General features: G+C 45.4%; 1 protein-coding gene across 30 annotated transcripts in view; it reads right to left on the bottom strand.

The window, feature by feature from the left end:
- NRXN1 (neurexin 1) overlaps positions 1 to 21,168 on the bottom strand; it is an 806,593-nt gene that overhangs the window by 234,674 nt on the left and 550,751 nt on the right. For all 30 annotated transcript variants that reach the window (XM_054169692.1, XM_054169696.1, XM_054169804.1 and 27 more), the window contains one exon: positions 17,748 to 17,929. In XM_054169692.1, the coding sequence (XP_054025667.1) occupies positions 17,748 to 17,929 (182 nt within the window). The remainder of the gene's footprint in view (positions 1 to 17,747; positions 17,930 to 21,168) is intronic.

Raw genomic sequence — 21,168 nt, 5'->3', positions numbered from 1 at the left:
GACCAAGGGGAAGTTCAGCAGAGTGGGGTGGAGGGAGGGCTCCACCACCTTCTCCACCTCCTGAAGTGCTTCCATGAATATACTTTGCTTTCTCTACACCCTCCAACTCACCACAGGGAAGTCATTTGCTTGTGATTAGGAACTCTCTTGCAAGCTAACACTTAAAAAATAATGAAAGGGGGGGGGGGGAAATTACTCCAAGCCAGTAAGTAGCATAGGGCTGATTTGGGAATAAATCAGATGCAGAAAAGAATCCTGACTATAATCTCCCAAAAAAAGAAAAGAAAAAAAAAAAAAGAAAGAAGGAAGGAAAAAAAAGAAAGAAAGAAAGAAGTAACAATGCAAAGAAAGTTTCTGCTAATCACTTTATGAGTAGTACATGTGTGGGAGAACATGATTCATACAAGACTACTTCCCTGTCTTGATTTTGAACATGATTGTACATTACAGGGGGGGAAAAAAGGGAAATGCAGCCTGAATCTCACAGGAATTTTCAGGGAGAGGACTGCAGGGAACCAATTAGGTGTTGGCAAACCCAAAATGTTTGTGACTGGTGCCTCCAAGGGTCAAAAGTAATAAATCTGTCATGCAGTCGGCTTCCTGATATTGCACCTGTGTCAGGGGAGAGTGAAGATTAATATCATAATTAGAAATGTTGAACAACATCCCTGTGACGAGACAGATAAAGTGACAGTCCTGACGCTGCAACAGCAAGCATTTTATTCATGGCTTTGCTTCCAAGTCGATGGAAGGACATAGATTACCAGCCTAGAAGACACCTAATATTGGGGCAATAATGCAAATCCATCACCGGCCTTCACAGCTGAACTGCAAAGCAGCTGATGAAGCTACCTGACACAGCCTGGGGAGAAGGCAGTTCAAAAGTGGGATTAAAGGATGGGGTGACACAAGCAGGGGAGGTTTCCCTTCCTTGGGACCGAGGGAAACCATCACAGAAGAGCTCAGATTGGAAGGGACCTCGGAGATCATCTGCTCCAAACCCCCTGTCATGGGCAGGGACACCTCTCAAGACTCGGCTGCTCGAGGCCTCATCCACCTGGCCTTGAACACCCCCAGGGAGGGGGCATCCATGACTCTGAGCATCCTATTCCAGAGTCTCACTACCCTTGCACTGAAGAACTTCTTCCTAAGCTCCAGTCTAACCCTGCTCTCCCTCAGCTTAAAGGGAGATGCAGGACCTTGCACTTTGACTTGTTGAATCTCACACAGTTGGCACTGGCCCACTTCTCAAACCTGTCAAGGTCCTTCTGGATGGCATCACTTCCCTCAAGTGAGTCTACTGCACTTCAGTTTGGTGTCACCAATTCCTGCTCCACTGCACATGGCTGAGAGCAGAAAAAGAGCAATGCTTCTGACTCACATCTAAGCAGACCACCATCTGCTGTGACTGCAAAGTGACAATCCAAACCCCAGCCAGCTTAGCTTGGACCAAGTCCCTTCAGATGCAGCAGGGTTGGTGCTCATGGTAATACTCTGCCTTTGCTCCAGAGGCAGCTTCAGAATAGTCTAGTGACAAAGGCAGGGACAGATCTTCAAGATTTATCCCAGAGAACAACACTGAAAAGATAAAAATCTTTTGCACGCTTCAAGTGCACTCAGCTTTTAAGATATGAGCCCCAAACAAATAGCTAGAGGACATCTTTTTAATCAATATTTTGGTGAAAAATCATTAGAAAGCCTCATCAGAAGTAGCTCCTTCTATTTAGGAATGTTTAGGAAGCAGACATTCTCTTCTCAAAATGGAACAGGGAAGCCTATCTCCTGTTATTTGTGAGCTGTAATCTGCATGAAGAAAACATCACAACAGGGCTGTGCAGCTCTCACTGCGGCACTCAGCCGGCCAAACAACTCAAACCCCTGCAAAAACTAGATTCACCCCAAGAGCACGTTAACCTTGCAGCAGAAGCCCTGAGTTCTGCTCAGTAATCTGTTTAGCTTGTTCAGGTTATTTTGGATTTACATCAGGACGGTTCAGATTACTTCACTCCTCCCACGCAGCAAGCAAAGCAAATGCTTGCTAACATTTGAGAGGTGGGTGAGGAGGCAAAGGCAGTTACATCACCACCACCTTTTCCCACAAGCTGAAGAGGAGGCACATGCCAACAGTCAGTGGAGAACACACCAAACAGGCCTTTGCTTGGCCAGAGAGCAAGTCTCAGTCATAGGGGTCCAAATTTCTTCCCTGCACATAGCAGCAGAGCAGCTGGCTCTTATTAAACAGGAGATGTCGAAATGCCAAAAGGAGAGCAGGTTCAAGCTGTTTGCTAATGACACCAAGACCAACAGATATTAAATGAAAATGCTTAGCAGCAACTTATTGTCTCCCTTTTCTGTGTCTTTAGAAATGGAAACAGAATTTCGCTCTCCCAAGGGAAGCGGTAGGTTCCCTTACATTGCACAGTTTGAAGACTCAGCTTGACAGGATGCTGGGCCAGCTCATTTCAGCTGTACTATCACCTAGAAAGGTTGGGGCAGACGATCCTTGGGGTCCCTTCCAACCTGGCATTCTGTCTGACTCTGTGATTCACCATGCTTACATCTAAGCATTCATCTAAAATCATCCCTCAACCAGAGCCATCCAGATAAAACCTGCAGCATAAAGGGGACTACAAAGCTGAAGAATCACAGAACGCCAGAGGTTGGAAGGGATGCCTGAAGATGATCTAGTCCAACTCCCCCAGCACAGCAGGCTTACCTAGAGCAGGTTGCACAAGACAGATCCCAGATAGATTTTGAAAATCTCCAGAGACTGAGACTCCACAACATCTCTGGGCAGCCTGTTCCTCTGCTCTGCTACTCTCAACATAAAGAGGTTCTTTCTCATGTTTATATGGAAGTTTCTATGTTCAGATTTGTGCCCTTTACCTCTTGTCACTTGACACCACTGAAAAAAGGCTAGCCCCATCCTCCTGACACCCTCCCCTTTAAGCATTTCAAAGATCTCCCCTCAGTGTCCTCCTCTACAAGACGGAAAGCCCCAGGTCCTTCAGCCTTTCTTCATAAGACAGATGTCCTAGTCCCCTAAAAAGGCTTCACTTCACCCATCACTCACTGGCAACAGCAAGTACATCTAAGCTAACTTCAGCAAAAGCAGGCAGCAGAAGCTTCCATGGTCTTTCCACCACCCATAGGAACAGAGTCTGAGCTTCAAACTGAGGGGGACTGCCTACACAGCTTGCTCCACTGCTTACCCACCACACAGAGCTGGAGGTTTTTATCCAATACCTGACAGCACTGTTGCAAATTAGACCAACTACTTCTTATCTTACCCTTACAAAGAGGTGAAGTGAGCCACAGCCCTGTTTATCACAGCCTAGAGCTATTCCAAGTCACACGTGCTCACTCCCTCTCTTTTCCAAACACACCAGAACCCATTCTTTCAACCTTGTTTGAAGGGCTACATTGATTAAACTACAGTACAGAGCAACTTTTCCTCCCCCCTCCCAGATCTCTGTTTTGCTTACCTCCTTTGCAAAGCTGGACACTCCAACCAGGACACACTCCTTCAACTAAGGTCCCCAGAGCACTGAGTGAACTTCCTTAACTCCTCTACCACCCCAGGTGTTGTCAATTCATCCCAGACGAGAGCTATTCCAAGTCACTTTGCACACCTGCTCACTCCCTCTCTTTTCCAAACACACCAGAACCCATTCTTTCAACCTTGTTTGAAGGGCTACATTAATTAAACTACAGTACAGAGCAACTTTTTCTTCCCCCCAAGCTGTCTATTTTGCTTACCTCCTTTGCAAAGCTGGGCACTCCAACCAGGATACTCTCCTTCAACTAAGGTCCCAGGAGCACTGAGTTAACTTCCTTAACTCCTCTACCACCCCAGGTGTTGTCAATTCATCTCAGATGAGAGCACACCTGCTCACTCCCTCTCTTTTCCAAACGCACCAGAACCCATTCTTTCAACCTTGTTTGAAGGGCTACATTAATTAAACTAAGATACAGAGCAACTTTTTCTTCCCCCCAAGCTGTCTATTTTGCTTACCTCCTTTGCAAAGCTGAGCACGCCAACCAGGCCACACTCCTCCAACTAAGGTCCCAGGAGCACTGAGTTAACTTCTTTAACTCCTCTACCACCCCAGGTGTTGTCAATTCATCTCAGACTCGATGCCTGCCCCTGCAGCAAGTTGCAATCAGCTGTAACATCCCAATCTTTCCTGCAGAACTGCTTCTTGGCCACAATTATTCCTCATTTCAGAGCTGTGCATTGCAATTTTTTTCCATCTTAGGTACAGAACTTGACGCTTTCCTTTGTGAAAATTCATCCTTCTGATTTCAGACTATGTCTCCACTTTATGAGGCTCATTTTGAATTTTAATCAGCTCTCCACAGTGCTTTCAGCCCCTATCTCCCCTCCTCCCACACTAGCACAGCTTGGTGTCATCATGTACCACACTACAGCTGTGTCAAGAACGATGGGTGGGGTTCTTTTTGAGTTGGAATGTGCAGTGGAAAGCAAGAAAGAAGAAAAGAAAATCAATGCCTTAGGAATGTCAGTTTAAAGAGCCAGCAAAATATTGAAAAAGTAGATTAGGAATACAAACCCAGAAGTCTTAAATGGCTTCCAAAGGAGCTGGGGGATGATGAGATTGTGAGCAGCCCAGCAGGAAAGGTCTTGGGGGTGCCAGGGGATGAGAGGCAGGGCATGAGCCAGCAACAGACACTTGCAGCCCATCAGGTAAATGGCAGCCTGGGCTGCATCAAAAGCAGCTTGGCCAGAGATGGAGAGAGGGGATTCTGCCACTCTGCTCTGCTGAGACCTCACCTATAGTGTTGTGTCTATCTCTTGGGACCCTCAACACAATGGAGCAGGTCCAGAGAAGAGCCACCAAGAATATCAGAGGGCTGCAGCACCTCTGCTATGAAGACAGGCTGAAAGAATTGGGGCTGTTCAGCCTGGAGAAGAGAAGGCTCCAGGGAAGCCTCAGAGATGCATTTCAGTGTCTGAAGGGGACCTACAGGAAGGTTAGGGAGGGACTGTTTAGAAGGGCCTATGGAGATAGGATGAGGGGAAATGGTTTGGAAGTGGTGCAGGTCAGATTTAGGTTGGACATCAGGAGGAAACTCTGCACAATGAGAGTGGTGAGATAATGGAACAGGTTGTCTGGGGATGTGGTTGAGGCCCCATCCCTGGAGACATGTGGCCCTGGGCAGCCTACTCTAATTGGAGGTGTCCCTGCTGAGTGCAGGAGGGTTGGACAAGATGACCTTTGAGGGTCCCTTCCAAGCCAGTGCAATCTGTAAATATCAGCTGAGCACAAGGCTGTGACAAGTTTTTAGCCCCAGGGAAGGTGTTGCCCATTAGCCTAGCCCTCAGCAGCACCTATCTTTAACTCTCCAACCATGTTAATAAGGAATAGGAAACATAACCAAGGGAGTTTCTGTGTTTATTTAGGAGCCAGGTAATAGGGGACAGATCATTTAATTCTTGCAGCACTTCTGTCTTATTCCCATCTTTTATTATAGGTTTCCTGGAAACAGAAAACCAAATGGCATAGGCAAGGTTTCATTAGCTACTCTGTATATTATCCCATGATTTTTCAGAATAAAGTACACAGCCATCTTATTTTAGCCTCAGAGCATACACTCAGGTGTTTTTCCAGACAAGCAATTAGAAGACTGGAAAGCCTCACAAAATGCTCCTATGAATTGCTCCGTGGAGAGCAAATCTAGAAGCACCAAACAACCACAGCATCGTCCCTTGGCACTACTACAGCCCAGAGTTATTGCTTGCTGTGCAAAGAGACTTGCAGACGTGTACACAAAATCTGGCAATTAAAAAAAAAATCATAAAAGAAGTCCCCAAGCTTGAAGCCACCTCCAAAAAAAATCCCACCAAAAAACCCCAAAAGAACAACAAAAAACCCCAACAGTTGCTATCCCACCAGCAACCTGTGCATGAAGAGGCAGGCTACCTACTAACATCCAAGCCTTTTCAGATCAAGCAATGACCAATTTTGAATTAAAATGTGCCTTATTTTATCATAGAATCAATAAGGTTGGAAGAGACCTCAAAGATCATCAAGTCCAACCTGTCACCTAACACCTCATGGCACCAAGTGCCATGTCCAATCCCCCCTTGAACACCTCCAGGGATGGTGACTCCACCACCTCCCTGGGCAGTACATTCCAATGGCCAATGACTCTCTCTGTGAAGAACTTTCTCTTCACTTCAAGCCTAAACTTCCCCTGGCACAGCTTAAGACTGTGTCCTCTTGTTCTGGTGCTGGTTGCCTGGGAGAAGGGACCAACCCCCTCCTGGCTACAACCACCTTTCAGGTAGTTGGAGACAGCAAGAAGGTCTCCCCTGAGCCTCCTCTTCTCCAGGCTAAGCAACCCCAGCTCCCTCAGCCTCTCCTCACAGGGATTGTGCTCGAAGCCTCTCTCCAGCCTCACTGCCCTTCTCTGGACGTAGCTTGATTAGCAGTTTCACAGTGCTGCCACTAAAAAGCCAACCCCCCACTCTTTGCCTTGAAAACAAGCAGTGCAGAATCCCCCTTGCCTTTGTTTCTCCCCCCCCCCCCCCCCCCCCCCCAACCTCCCCGTTTGCTGAATAGCAAATCAAAACACTACAGAACCTCAGGATGTCAGGGAAGGCTCTCTGGGAAAGAAATAAACCAAAAGCAACTTGTAAAATGGGACTCCCTGCTGCTGCAGACCATGTGGTGCTCTAGTGAGCTGCATCTGTTCAGCTATTAAACAGAGTGGTGAGCATGGTACCGACAGCAGTGGCATTATCAAATCTGCTGAGTGGTTATTAAAGCTCTGTGGCATAATCTTTTCACTTTTTATTTTAATTGGGAGAAGTTACTGTAAAGTAGCTTCACGTATGATAATGCTCTTTGTGCTTGGCCCTAAATGAGAAGGCAATGCTGCCTTAATCCACAAGGAGTCTTAAAAACTCCATCTGCTATGGATAAGGGAAAGGCTGAATACTTTTGCTCCAGGAACTAACTTTTGTTGTTCCCTGAAATTGATTGGGTCAGGGAGAAAAGGCCACGTGAGGAATAATAAGATCTAGGAGACTGATGGGGTTTCACAGCACGGGAGGTGATGGAAGGGACCTCTGGAGATCATCTAATCCAACCTCCCCACTAGAGCAGGTTGCACAGGATGGGTTTTGAAAGACTCCAGAGAAGGAGACTCCACAACCTCTCTGGGCAGCTCATTCCTGTGCTCCACCATGCTGAAAGGAAAGAAGATGCTTCTCATGTTTAGATGGAACTTCCTATGCTCAATTTTGTGCCCATTTCTTTTTGTCCTGTCACTGGGCATCACTGAAAAAAAGGACAGACACCATCCTTCTGACTACTCACCCTTTCAATATGTCTAACTAGTAATAAGATCCCAGTTCAGTCTTCTCCTCTCCAGGCTAAAAAGCCACAAGTCCCTCCGCCTCTTTTCACAAAACACATGTTCTAGTCCCCTAGTCACCTCTGCAGGCCTTTGCTGTGCCCTTTGCAATGACTTAGCGACCAAGATTAGTGTGGTCACTTCTACCCTCCAGTACCTCAGACTGAATCTGGTGATTTTACCATAGTTACTTCCTCACTACACAATGGTGTAAGTGCAAAGTCAGAAAGGCTCAAGATGATAAAACAGTCTAGAAAGGGAAAAGAAAAGAAGAGGGGAAAAAAAGAAGAGGGGAAAGAAAAGAGAAAAGAAAAAGACAAAGAAAAGAAAAAGGAAAGACAAAGGAAAGAAAAAGAAAGGAGTAAACTAGCATTAAACACTAAACTAAATTTCTGCTTTGGTGATGACACTGAGGTATCATAGAGCAAAACCTGAATTAACTTATTAACTAATTATGAGTTCTGATTAAGGCAGTATCTCACAAAACCAGAACAGTATTAAGACGAGCTTTTCTTATTAGCACAAAGTGATTAACTATAATGGCAATGTCTACTTAAACAAATGCCTGAAGCTATGCAGCAGGCTCTGTAGCATTGCCTCCATACCTTTCACCTTCCACAATGAGTTTTCTGGCCTGATCCTGCTCATCCTGATCCTGAGCATCCTCATCCTAATCCTGTAGGGTCACAGATTCATAGATTCACAGAATGGTTTGGGTTGGAAGGGACCTTTGTGATCACCTAGTTCTAACCCTCCTGCCACAGACAAGGACACCTCCCACTAGCCCAGGTCACCCAATGGCCTGACCAACCTGGCCTTGAACACCTCCAGGGAGAGGACATTCTCAGCCTCCCTGGGCAACCTGTTCCAGTGTCTCACCACCCTCACTGGAAAGAATTTCTTCCTAATCTCCAGTCCAAATCTGCCCTCCTCAAGCTTTGATCCATTCCCTCGCATCCTATAACTACAAGCCCTTGTCCAAAGTCCCTCCCCAGCTCTGCAGTAGCCCCTTCAGGTACTGGAAGGCTGCTCTAAGGTCTCCCTGGAGCCTTCTCTTCTCCAGGCTAAACAGTCCCAACTCTCCCAGCCTGTCCCCATAGGGGAGCTACTCCAGCTTTCTGACCATTCTTTGTAGCCTCCTCTGAACCTCCTCCAGCAGCTCCATGTGCTCCTTGTGCTGGGGGCACCAGAGCTGGAGGCAGTGGTGAAGGTGAGGTCTCAGCAGAGCAGAGGGGCAGAATCTCCTTCCTGTGCTGCTGCTCTCCCTGCTTTGGATGCAGCCCAGCACACAGCTGCCTGATGGGCTGCCGGCGACCATTGCTGACCTGTGGGGAGTTTGTCATCAGCTGACACCCCCAAGCCCTTCTCCTTCAGACTGCTCTTGACCCACTCCTCACCCATACTCATACTGCTGCAGTTTCTTCAGAATTAACAGTTGCAGTAGTGGGATGAGAATTATTTAGAGTTAGGATCAGAATTCCTTCAGGCCATGTGCACTATCCCCCTAGTCCTCTTCTGCACCCAGAGGCTAATCTCTCTGATTTTTATTACAAATGATATTGTTCATGCTGAAAAACTGCTACACTGCTATTTTGTGCTGCAGTGAGTATCCTTACCCTCACTTAGAGCTCATCAGTTTAAAAGACAGGGAGTTAATGAGCCAGATCTTGGTTTCTGGCTTATAGTTTTAAGAAACAAACTTTGATCTGTCCTGCACAACCATGGCCCTCATTCACTGGGTCACAGCAATCTGACAGTCACTCTCTCTTGTCCAAGCTGGCATCAGGAGCAAAAAGCATAGTTTAGGGTAGTGTGAAAGTGATGCCATTTCTCAACTTTGTCACAGCTACACAGCTTCACAGACTGCATTGGGCTGGAAATAACCAATCCCTTATTAACATGGTTAGAGAGTTAAAGATAGGTGATGCTGAGGACTAGGCTAATGGGCAACACCTTCCCTGGGGTTAAAAACTTGTCACAGCCTTGTGCTCAGCTGATATTTGCAGATTGCATTGGGTTGGAAGGGACCCTCAAAGGCCATCTTGTGCAATCCCCCTGCAGTCAGCAAGCTGTACAGGAACACATCAAGGCTGACCTTGAATGTCTGCAGGGATGGGGCCTCAACCACATCCCTGGGCAACCTGTTCCAGTATTTCCTTGTGCAGAACTTCCTCCTGATGTCCAACCTAAATCTGCCCTGATCAATTTTCAAACCATAGCCCCTCCTCCTATCACAAGCCCTTCTGAACAGTTCCTCCCCATCCTTCCTGTAGGTCCCCTTCACATATTGGAATGTAGCTATGAAGTCCCCCCAGAGCCTTCTCCTCTCTAGGCTGAACAGTCCCAATTCTTTCAGCCTGTGCTGTCCTTTTTGGTTTTTTCCCAAACCACATGTTGTCAGTCCAAGGTGTTTACAACCAACCTACACTCTGCACTGGCTTCTATCACACTGGGTAGTTGTGCCTTCCACTGGACTTGGAGCCTGGCATGCCTGCTAGGGAGGGGGGAGTGCAAATCTTTTTGTGCTTCTTGAAAATTAGATGAGAACTAGGCACTAACAAGCTAGGAAGTATTCAGGAGGAGACTTGATGGGGTGCTTGGTGCCATGGTTGAGTTGTTCAGGTGGGTTGGATTGGTTGATAGGTTGGACGCGATGATCTTGACGGTCTCTTCCCACCTGGTCTATTCTATTCTATTCTATTCTATTCTATTCTATTCTATTCTATTCTATTCTATTCTATTCCATTCCATTCCATTCCATTCCATTCCATTCTACTCTAGTCTACTCTACTCTACTCTATCCTATTCTATCCTATATGCTTAACAGAATATACAATAGATACGATAAGCAGAGAAGGAGCCATGTAGGATGGGTGGACAGAAGTAGCTAGCTCTTGGAAGGGATCCTCAATCACCCAGAGTTCTCATTCTTCACATAGTCACAATCATTTCCTATGATTCAGTGCTTCTTCCTTTTGGTGATCAGCCAGGTTCCAGTGAACATCTCCACCGTCCTGCCATCTCAAATAGTTCTTTAAATCTTAATAAGGTTGCTAAAAATCTCTGCTAAATTTTTCATCAGCCCTTTTTTCTATACACACAGCAACGTTCTGGAAGAGTTGGTGCCAAGTTGTTAAAATATCTGTAACCTTTGTATGCAAGGATGTTGGCTGAGGACCAGTGCAAGGAACTTTGGATTGAAGGGACCTGATTAGACTGAGATGGACCTAAAACATCAATGGAAGAACATAATGATAACTAGGAAAGGGGCTGCTTTGGAGAAAAGTTGGGCTATTTATTTACCTGTACATCAAAACCTATTTTTAGCTCTACTTTCTGAAGGCAGATACATAGAATAGAATACATAGAATAAACCAGGTTGGAAGAGACCTTCAAGATCATCGCGTCCAACCCATCAACCAATCCAACACCGCCCAAGCAACTAACCCACAGCACCAAGTACCCCGTCAAGTCTTCTCCTAAAAACCTCCAGTGATGGCGACTCCACCACCTCCCCAGGCAGCCCATTCCAATATTTGCTATTTATATGTAAAAAAAAAACCAAAAACCTAGTCACAAAAGGATTTGTCTCCTAATTTTTGCCACATGCTTGTTTGCTTTGTTCTTGCGGAATTTGTGGGTTTTGGCTTGGTTTGGCTTTTTGTTTATTTGTGTTTGTTTTTAATTAAACAGAACTAATCAGTTGTCCTCATCAAGACAGTCTTCCATGTGAGTACAACATATAGGCACCATCTGAAGTGACCCCTCTGTTCCTTTAGTTATGCAGCCTGCCACAAAGATGGTCAGAGGGCTGGAGAACCTCTGCTATGGGGACAGGCTAAAATATTGGGGCTGTTCAGCCTGGAGAAGAGAAGGCTCCAGGGAGACCTTAGAGCTGCATTTCAGTATCTGAAGGGGACCTACAGGAAGGCTGGGGAGGGATTGTTTAGAAGGGCTTGAGGGGATAGGATGAGGGGAAATGGTTTGAAAGTGGAGCAGGGGAAATTTAGGTTGGACATCAGGAGGAAGTTCTGCACAAGGAGAGTGGTGAAATACTGGAACAGGCTGCCCAGGGATGTGGTTGAAGCCCCAATGGAGACATTTAAGATCAGCCTTGCTGTGTCCCTGGGCAGCCTGCTCTAGTTGGAGGTGTCCCTGCTGACTGCAGGGGCATTGTACAAGATGACCTTTGAGGCTCCCTTCCAACCCAATGCAATCTGTGAATCGATCTGTGTGTAATCACTGAGCCCCCTGGACGTTGTCACCTTCTTTCACTGGGATTCACTGGGACTGCAGCATATGCACAGCACACGAATTTGTGCTTGAGGACAAGGCAGAAAAACAACCCAGGCAACAAGGGAATTGGGAAGAGAAAGAAAAAAATCCTTGAAAATAATATTGGGCATAATCCACAGAGTTCTTCAGATCTTTAACAGCAACAAGGGAGAAAATAAGAGCTGCTTTCCAAAGGGGTCATGAGCCTCTTCAAGTTTATGCTAATTAAACATGCTTGCTCTCTTGCCTGCCTCTCCAAATTGGTCCACTTCAGCTCTTAAAAATGGACTGGGTTTGCTACTAGCATAGCATGACTCAGCCCCAAATCCCTCCTATTATTAATCTTTTTGCTACTTTTTTGGAAGTTCAACAAGGCCCAAGGAAAATTAAGTTCCATGTCTATGTTCTTATGCTGAATCCTCCCAAAAAATCCCATTTCTGTACAGTTTGCAATAGTAAAGCCAAAGAGGGGCTCGCCACCAACTTCAGTGACAAAGGTTTGGATCTCCAACCAAGAGATTAATTCAATTTCCAGCATCAGGATCTGTCCTTGCAGCACTCTAGGCAACCAGAACAAGAGGACACAGTCTCAAGCTGCACCAGGGGAGGTTCAGGCTGGCTGTTAGGAAGAAATTCTTCACAGAGAGAGTGTGATTGCCCATTGGAATGGGCTGCCCAGGAAGGTGGTGGAGTCACCATCATTGGAGGTATTTAGGAGGAGACTTGATAGGGTGCTTGGTGCCATGGTTTAGTTGATTAGGTGGGGTTGAATGATGGGTTGGATGAGATGATGTTGAAGGTCTCTTCCAACCTGGTTCATTCCATTCTGTTCTATTCTATTCTAATTCTATTCCATTCACTCTCTGATGGCAGCCAGAGCCAAACTACTGAACTAAATCAGCTGTCCAAATGCCACTCTTATTTTCCATACTGCAAGGTATCAGGCTGCTCTGTGCCAGAATTAGCCCTTTTCCCTAACCACCTCTCAGCAATTTGGCCTGGTTGTGGCAAGGGTGAGATAAGAGGCAGTGCAGAGTAGTCATGATGAGAGAGTGCATCATAAAATACATCATAACATATAATAAACTCCATTTTCAGAGCATTTTTTTTTTAAATCCATGCCTCTGATAATAGAAAAGAATAACTTAATTGCATGTTTTCAGGGCATGGCTTGCCCATTGCAGTGATTTATTTATTTTCTGGCCTACCAACCTAGATCTTTAGCCTGATTCAGTAAGGTAAATGATTGCTGCATTTAGCATAAATTCCCTGAATTAATTCATGGCTCCCATTTTAATTGAGTTAATGTTTATGTACATTGCCTTGCATTCTCACCTGCCTGTCTAGTCCCATAAATGATTCTCTTTTTTTTTATTGCACTGCTTTTCATTATTCACACCCATAAGCAAGTCTGGAAATCCTTCTTTCACTGTCATGTTCTTGGTTTAAAGACTAACACTAGAGTCTGGCTGATGATTTTTTTTGTTTCCCAAGGGGAAGAACAATCACTGCAAAACAACAGTTAGGCTTCCTATGGCACTTTCCATAAACATACACTAATGGGGGGGGGGAAGATGTATAGATGTGCAATAAGGAAATCACAGAATGTTAGGGATTGGAGGGACCTCTAGAGATCGTCCAGTCCAGGCTCCCTGCCAAAGCAGAATCACCTAGGGCAGGTCACACAGGAATGCATCCAGGCAGGTTTTGAAAGTCTCAGGAGAAAGAGACTCCACAACCTCTCTGGGCAGCCTGCCCCAGGGATCCCGCACCCTCACCATACAGAAGTGTCTCCTCATGTTGAGGTGGAACCTCCTGTGTGCCAGCTTGTACCTGTTGTTCTTTTTCCTATCACTGGGCACCACCAAAACGAGCCTGGCACCTTCATCCTGACAGCCACCCCTCAGATATTGATAGACATTGATCAGATCCCCTCTCAGTCTTCTCCTCTCCAGACTAAACTCTCAGTCCTTTCTCAAAGCAGAGATGTTCCAGTCCTGCAGTCATCTTGTTGGACTCTCTCCAGCAGAGCCCCTGTCTCTCTTGAACTGAGCAGCCTAAAACTGGGTACAGGATTCCAGGTATGGTCTCAGCAGGGCAGAGCAGAGGGGCAGGAGAACCTCCCTAGCCCTGCTGGACACACTTCTTTTGATGCACCCCAGGATGCCACTGGCCACAAGGGCACATTGCTGTCCCACAGAGAACTTGCTACCCACTAGGATTCCAAGGTCCTTCTCCATGGTGCTGCTTTCCAGCAGGATGACTTCTAATCTATTTAGCAGAACTCTGGGTTAGATAACATCAAGCTTAAGAAATTTCCTTGTGCCTCAAGACAGCAGAATACCAACTATCACAGCTCTGCTAAACAGAATGATCCAAAGTCTTTGCAGGGCTCTGCAGCAACCCCTGTCCCCCACTTAGCTGATATGATGGTCTGACTTTCAGAGGTGCTGAGTACACTCAACTTCCATTGACTTCAGCTTGTCCTGTGCATGCTCAGCACTTCAGAAATTAGCAGAGGTCTGAAACCTAGTTCTATTTTTATTTTTTTTTAGCCTTCCTGGATGTAGATAATTGCTTTTTTAAATCCATTAGTGTTTCACACACATGGAAGCCACCACTGGCCTTACCAAATCTCTCCATTGCACATAGGCAGATGGCAGTAAGGAATTCCATAGTCCAAAGATGATGGTTAGAAGAAACATTCTGGGAATGCTATCTGTGGGGCTTTTTAAAAAGATATTAAACTCTTCCTGGGAGAATTAATTAGCTCAAATACAAACCACTATAATCAAAGGTATTTTTACCACCAGCCTCACTGAAAGTACCTCCAGCTCTCTAGGCACAGCCCCAAATAGAGCTAAATCAATAAGAATCTTTCAATTGACTTTCCATGAAGCATTAGGGCCAAGACAGGTGAAGTATTCATAAGAGAAAAACAAATTCATTTATCTTCAGATTCTGCTTTTTTTTCCCCTCAAACACAGAAGTCTGATCCTTACCTGAGTTCTACTATTTCTGTTCACTTGAGGGAAGGTCATTTTACTTTCAGAAATTAAAACTATTGACACATTATGTCTATACAAAATAAAATCTAACAGAATCACAGGATGGTTTAGGTTGGAAAGGATCTCAGCAATCATCTACCCCAATCCCCCTTGCATGGTCAGGGACACTTCTCAACTAGATTCAGATGCTCAAGGCCTCATCCAGCCTGACCACGAACAACTCTAGGGAGGAGGCATCCATGAACTCTCCAGGCAGCCTGTTCCAGAGTCTCACCACCCTTGTACTGAAAAACTACTTGCTAAGATCCAGTCTAACCCTGCTCTCCCTCAGCTTCAAACCAGTCCCCATATCTCTAGATACCCTCATAAAAAGTCCCTCTGGAGCCTTCCTGTAGGATCCCTTCCAGGTACTGGAATGTAGCTCTAAGGTCCTCACAGAGCCTTCTCTTCTCCAGGCTGAACAACCCCAGCTCCCTCAGCCTGTCCTTGTAGCAGAGGTGCTCAAACCATTCTATGACTCTATGATTCTGTATATTTCTTCCAGCAGAAAGTGCACAGGAGACCACTTCCATAACAGTGCAGTGGAACTGTTAAGCATCTGGGAGCAGCGTGGATGACACAGTGTTTTTAAATGTCTCTCCTATTAACAATGGTTATTTGGGGAGGTTAAATGATTACCCTAAATAAATGTGTTCCTAACCTAACACTAAAGCTGTGATTCAGATGATCAAGTAGCAATTTTCCAAATCAGAATTTCTTATGAGCTTGATTTCATTATTAGGTTTACATCATCTTTAAGTAAACAGAATAATAAAGAGGGCAAGCACACACTGAAGTACCATAATCAAACTTGTAATTTCCTCTTCCATTTCTAGAATGAGGAAGGTTAAGTGCAAGCTACCTTAGAGCTCTCATTGGAAACATCCCAGAGAATCAACCTTTCCCAGCATGCTACTGAGGGCAATGATCTCATTTTTTTTCAACAATAGTTCCAAACTTTCTTTGTCACCGTTCTGCTGATAAAAAACCCACTACACAGAATCACAGAAAGTTAGAGGTTGGAAGGGATCTCCAGAGATAATCCAGTCCAACTCCCCTGCCGAAAGCAGGGTCAGCTAGGGTAGTCTGCACACAGGAATGCATCCAGGTGGGTTTGGAAAGTCTCCAGAGAAGAAGACTCCACAACTTCTCTGGGCAGCCTGCTCCAGTACTCCATCACCCTCACTGTCAAGAAGTTTATCCTCATGGTGAGGTGAAAACTTCTATGCTCAAGTTTGTATCTATTGTTCCTTGTCTTACTACTGTGCACCACTGAAAAGAGCTTGGCCCCCTCCACTTGACACCCACCCCTCAGATATTTATAGACATTGATCAGAGTAGCTCTCAGTCTTCTCAAGACAATCTCTCAGTCTCTCTTCATTAGGGGATAGTCCCCTAATTGTGGCTCTCTGTTGGACTCTCTCCAGCAGGTCTCTGTCTCTCCTGAACTGGGGAGCCCAAAACTGGACACAGTATTCCAGGGGTGGTCTCACCAGGGCAGAGTAGAGGAGAAGAACCTCCTTAAGCCTGCTGGACACACTTTTCTTGATACACCCCAGGATACAAATGGCCACAAGAGCACATTGTTGTCCCAATTATAAACCTTTGGTAAGCTAAGATAAACTAAACTAAACCAAACTTAAACCACAACAGGAATAATTTCTGATCTCCACCTCATACTTAAAAACTCAAATGGTTCTTTTAGAATGTAAAAAAAAATTGAGGCCACCCAGAAGACTGCCTGACTGTTATGGCTTTGATAGACATGAGGTACAGTTAAACCACAAGAAATAACATTCCTTAATTCAAGAAAAAAGGAAGCACTGTAAGACGGGAGCAACACTGTTGACCACAGTGGGTGGATCTGGTCTCAGGTTGCAAAGAAATGGGCAAATGCTGACTAGGGCCCTGATATTAGATGGAGCTTTGGAAAGCAAATGCTTTAAATTCTCCTCAGCAACATAATATTTGCCTTGAAAAACGTAGGCTCCCACTTTGCCTAGCACCTGGGAGAAGTTGCTTTGTTCACATGTTTAAATGAAGGCTGTACAATAGCAGCCATTTTGACCACATGTTTCAGTGGAACAGAAGGGTTGAGACAACCTCTGAGCTTTATTTAAGGCTTTTTTTTCTTTATTTACTCCAAAAAGTAAATAAATTATATATATTTTTTTTAAAAATAATCATCACCTTGGTCCACAGTACAAGAATATCTTTACAGCAATGAGAAGCCTGGGATGATTGAGTACCATCATTCCCTCTGATTTTGAAAATGATCACTGCTGAATGTTTTCTGAGGGCAAAAGTGTAATTGGGTATAGATCAATAAGCAATTACATCCAAAAGGAACCCTTCCGTTCCTGAAAGCTGAGGACTCTTAAATCAAAATCAAACCAATACATTAACAAAGTTGAGCCTAATCTAAACAACAACATTTCATGCTGCCCTAGTTATGTTTATCTCAACTGATCATTTATTTATGGTGCCATAAAAATCCAGATGCTTTCAGTTCTGATTGCTACTTATTAGCTTTAAGGCAGTCAAAATTACTTCTTCCTTTTTTTTTTTTTTTTTTAAGGCTTCCTAGCTTGCCAATCTTGCTTCTCCTTAAGATTTATCATCACAAAGGCATGGAGACACCAGAGGATAAATTCCAGCATTAACAACGAGCACAGTCAACGGCGACGCAACTCTAATTCCCCCTAGCAGATTTCAGATTAAACCTTCCAGGATTAATGTACCTTCCTCTGACACGGTTAAATCCTGCTTCGTGTAATTAGCTGGCACTATCTGTGCAGGTATCACAGTCTGATTTCTAATTGAAAAGCCATCTGAAGTAGCAATGTGTAAAGCAAAAAGCACGTCGAGAAGCTCTCGGGCTCTGCACGCTCTAAGCTGTTAGCGTTTAGTTCGCTGCCGACTGGGAGAGGTTCATTAGCAAACTGCTGCGATTACATTAAAACAACCCAAATCTGGAACCCAGGAATAGAAGGACAATCAAGAGGAGGAGGAAACAGCGTGCATTTGGTTAATGATACTTACAATGTGCAGCTCTAAATAGTCTCCCAGCCCAGTAGAGCTGTCCACTCGCACCAACACGGCTTCCTTTTGAACAGTACTAAACCCTATCGCCAGTCTGTCCGCACGGGTGCTTGGCCGGTCGTTAGGAGGCCATGTGTAAGTGATCTGTCCACCACCTTTGCTGAAGATGTACGTTGTTCCCGCTGCAAAACAACAAATAAAGGGAATTAGCCCCTCTGCAGCACTCCAAACCCACGTGGAGATCACGTACTCTACAAAAGATCAAGTTGTGCTCTACAAAAACTCAAGCTGTTCTCAGTGTATCACAGTATCAAGGTACATTCGAGGTTGGAAGGGACCTCCAGAGATCAGTGAGTCCAACCCCCCTGCCAAAGTAGGATCACATAGGGTAGTCCACACAGGAATGCATCCAGGTGGGTTTGGAAAGTCTCCAGAGGAAACTCCACAACCTCTCCAGGCAGTCTGTTCCAGGGCTCCCTCATCCTCACTGTAAAGAAGTTTCTCCTCATGTTAAGGTGAAATCTTCTATGTTCAAGCCTGAACATGTTGCTTCTTGTCTTATTACTGTGCACACCACCAATAAGAGCTTGGCCTCCTCCACTTGACACCCACCCCTCAGATATTTATAGACATTGATCAGATCCCCTCTCAATCTTCTCTTCTAAAGACTAAACAGACCCAGGGCTCTCTTGTGTAGCAAATGGATTCATAGAAACAAACAAGATCATATTTCAACATGAAGGAGACTGTAGCTGGAAAAAAAATCTTGCAGCAAATGAAGTTAGTGCTTTTTATGTAGTGCAGTCAACACAAAACACAACTGCACCTGAAGTAACTGAAAATACCAGAGGAAGGCTGATATACTCAAGAGAGTTCACAGATTCACAGATTGCATTGGGTTGGAAGGGTCCTTAAAAGTGATCTTGTCCAATCCCTCTACAGTCAGCAGGTACACCTCCAAGTAGATCAGGCTGACCTTGAATGTCTCCAGGGATGGGAGACATCCCTGGACAGCCTGTTCCAGTATTTCACCACTCTCCTTGTGCAGAACTTCCTCCCGATGTCCAACCTAAATATCCCCTGCTTCAGTTTCAAATCATTGCCCCTTGTACTATCACCACAGGCCCTTCCAAACAGTTCCTCCCCAGCCTTCCTGTAGGTCCCCTTCCCCATTTCAGATACTGAAATGCAGCTCTAAGGTCTCCCTGGAGCCTTCTCTTCTCCAGGCTGAACAGCCTTATTTTTTTCAGCCTGTCTTCATAGCCGAGGTGCTCTAGCCCTCTGATAATCTTGGTGGCCCTCCCCTGGACCTGCTCCAGCAGGTCCATGTCTCTCTTGTGTTGGGGGCCCCAGAGCTGGACACATCACTGCAACTGAGGTCTCAGCAGTGCAGGAGGGGCAGGATCCCCTCTCTTCATCTCTGGCCATGCTGCTTTTGATGCAGCCCAGGCTGCCATTTGCCTTCTGGGCTGCAAGTTCTCATTGCTGGCTCATGTTCAGCTTCTCACCCACCAGCACTCTCAAGTTCTTTTCTGCAGGGCTGCTCTCAATATCATCATCCTCCAACATAGATTAATATCAAGGCTTGTCCTAAACAAGGTGGCAGAACCTTCCACTTTGCATTACTGAACCTCAGCTCACCTCTCCAGCCTGTCCAAGTCCCTCTGGATGCCACCCATCCCACCCTTCAGTCTTATCATCCCTAGCTTAGTATCATCTGCAAACTTGTTGAGGGCATCTGAGTCTCGCTGTCTATAGCAATGGGGAGTTCCTAAGCATATGCTGGTAAAATCTGTTTCTGTAGTGTGCAGAACAAGGGTGAGTTGAATCAAATGCTTTCCCAGTCTGGGTCAAGTACTTCCACATGTCTCTTGAGTGACCAAAAAACCTCATGAGCCAGCTCCTCATTTACACACTGCAAATGTGTACGCTCTCTCATACGTCACTGCACCCAGACAAGCAAGACATTAACAAACACACTCAGAGGAGACACTTGTGGAGCTGAGGTTTATCAGCTTGTGACAGATGGGGATAACAAATGGAAACATACTTTGCTTGTCATGTCAGGACAAGAAGTTATCTACCATCTAAGTAAGCAAAGGCTTGTTTGCATAATGCCACTTGTAAGAGTGGAAAACTCTGCTTATTATATTCAGGTCTATAATCTGTTTTAACAAGTGCTTAGCACCCAGGTGTTTAACAGTCTCAAGCTGCACCAGGGAAGGTTTAAGCTGGATGTTAGGAAGAAGTTCTTCATAGAAAGAGAGATTGGCCATTGGAATGGGCTGCCCAGGGAGGTGGTGGAGTCACCATCACTGGAGGTGTTTAAGAAGAGACTGGATGTGGCGCTTGGTGCCATAGTTTAGTTGATTAGGTGGTGTTGGGTGATAGGTTGGACTCGATGATCTCAAAGGTCTTTTCCAACCTGCTTAATTCAAATTCTAACTTCAGCAGCAGCTTTAAACAAAAAGAAAGCAGTATATACTGACATTTTCCATTTAAAATTCCCATCCTAAACAACAGAATAGAGCAGGCAAATTGTGCATGCTCTTGATTTGTAAAGTCACTACAAGCTGGTCACTTCTTTTCTCTGAAGACAGGTCAAAGCTTAGGGAGATAAGGCAGCAGACTGCAAATGCAGATGTCTGTATTTACAAACAGGCTCACTCTGTGACTACTCTCAGCTTTGTTACATGCAATTCAGTTTATTGCACCCAATTCCCTCATTACATAATTCCCACGTCTGCGTGAGGAGATAAGTGTGTATCAATGGAATTGTCATTTTCCTACCTTGACCAAAACTGCTCTGACTTTATGTAAATGTGGAATTACAGATCCACTCCTTAGGGTTTTTCCAGTAGCACCAATTTGCAATGTTTTGTGCACTGTGCACAGGAGGCTTGGGGGTGTTGGTTGCTGACACCCAGCAGTGCCTCATGTAGCCCAGCAGGCAGCTGTGTGCTGTGTGCTGACTCCTGTCAGAGGAGTGTGGGCAGCAGGGATAGAAAGGGGATTCTGCCCCTTGGCTCTGCTTTGCTTAAACCTCACCTCTAATCCTGCCTCCTATTTTGGTGTCCCTAGCAGAAGGACACAGAGATGTTGAAGTCCAGAGGAGAGCCACAAAGATGGTCCAAGGGCTGCTATGAGAATAGGCTGAGGGAGCTGGGCTTGATGAGCCTGGGGAAGAAAAGACTCCGAGGGCACCCTTAGAGCTGCCTTCCAATACCTGAAGGGATCCTACAGGAAGGCTGCAGAGGGATTTTTTTTTCCTGAGGGTGTCTAGAGAGAGGACAAGGGGGAATTGTTTGAAGCTGAGGGAGAGCAGGATTAGACTGGATTTAGGAAGTTCTTCAAGTAGGAGGGTGGTGAGGTTCTGGAATAGGCTGCCCAGGGAGGTTGTGGATGCCGCCTCGCTGGGGGT

The sequence above is a fragment of the Dryobates pubescens genome, chromosome 2, assembly GCF_014839835.1.
Source record: "Dryobates pubescens isolate bDryPub1 chromosome 2, bDryPub1.pri, whole genome shotgun sequence".
NCBI classification, from domain to species: Eukaryota; Metazoa; Chordata; class Aves; order Piciformes; family Picidae; genus Dryobates; species Dryobates pubescens.
Note: the sequence above shows the minus strand (reverse complement) of the source record. Positions and strands in the feature narration are given on the sequence as shown.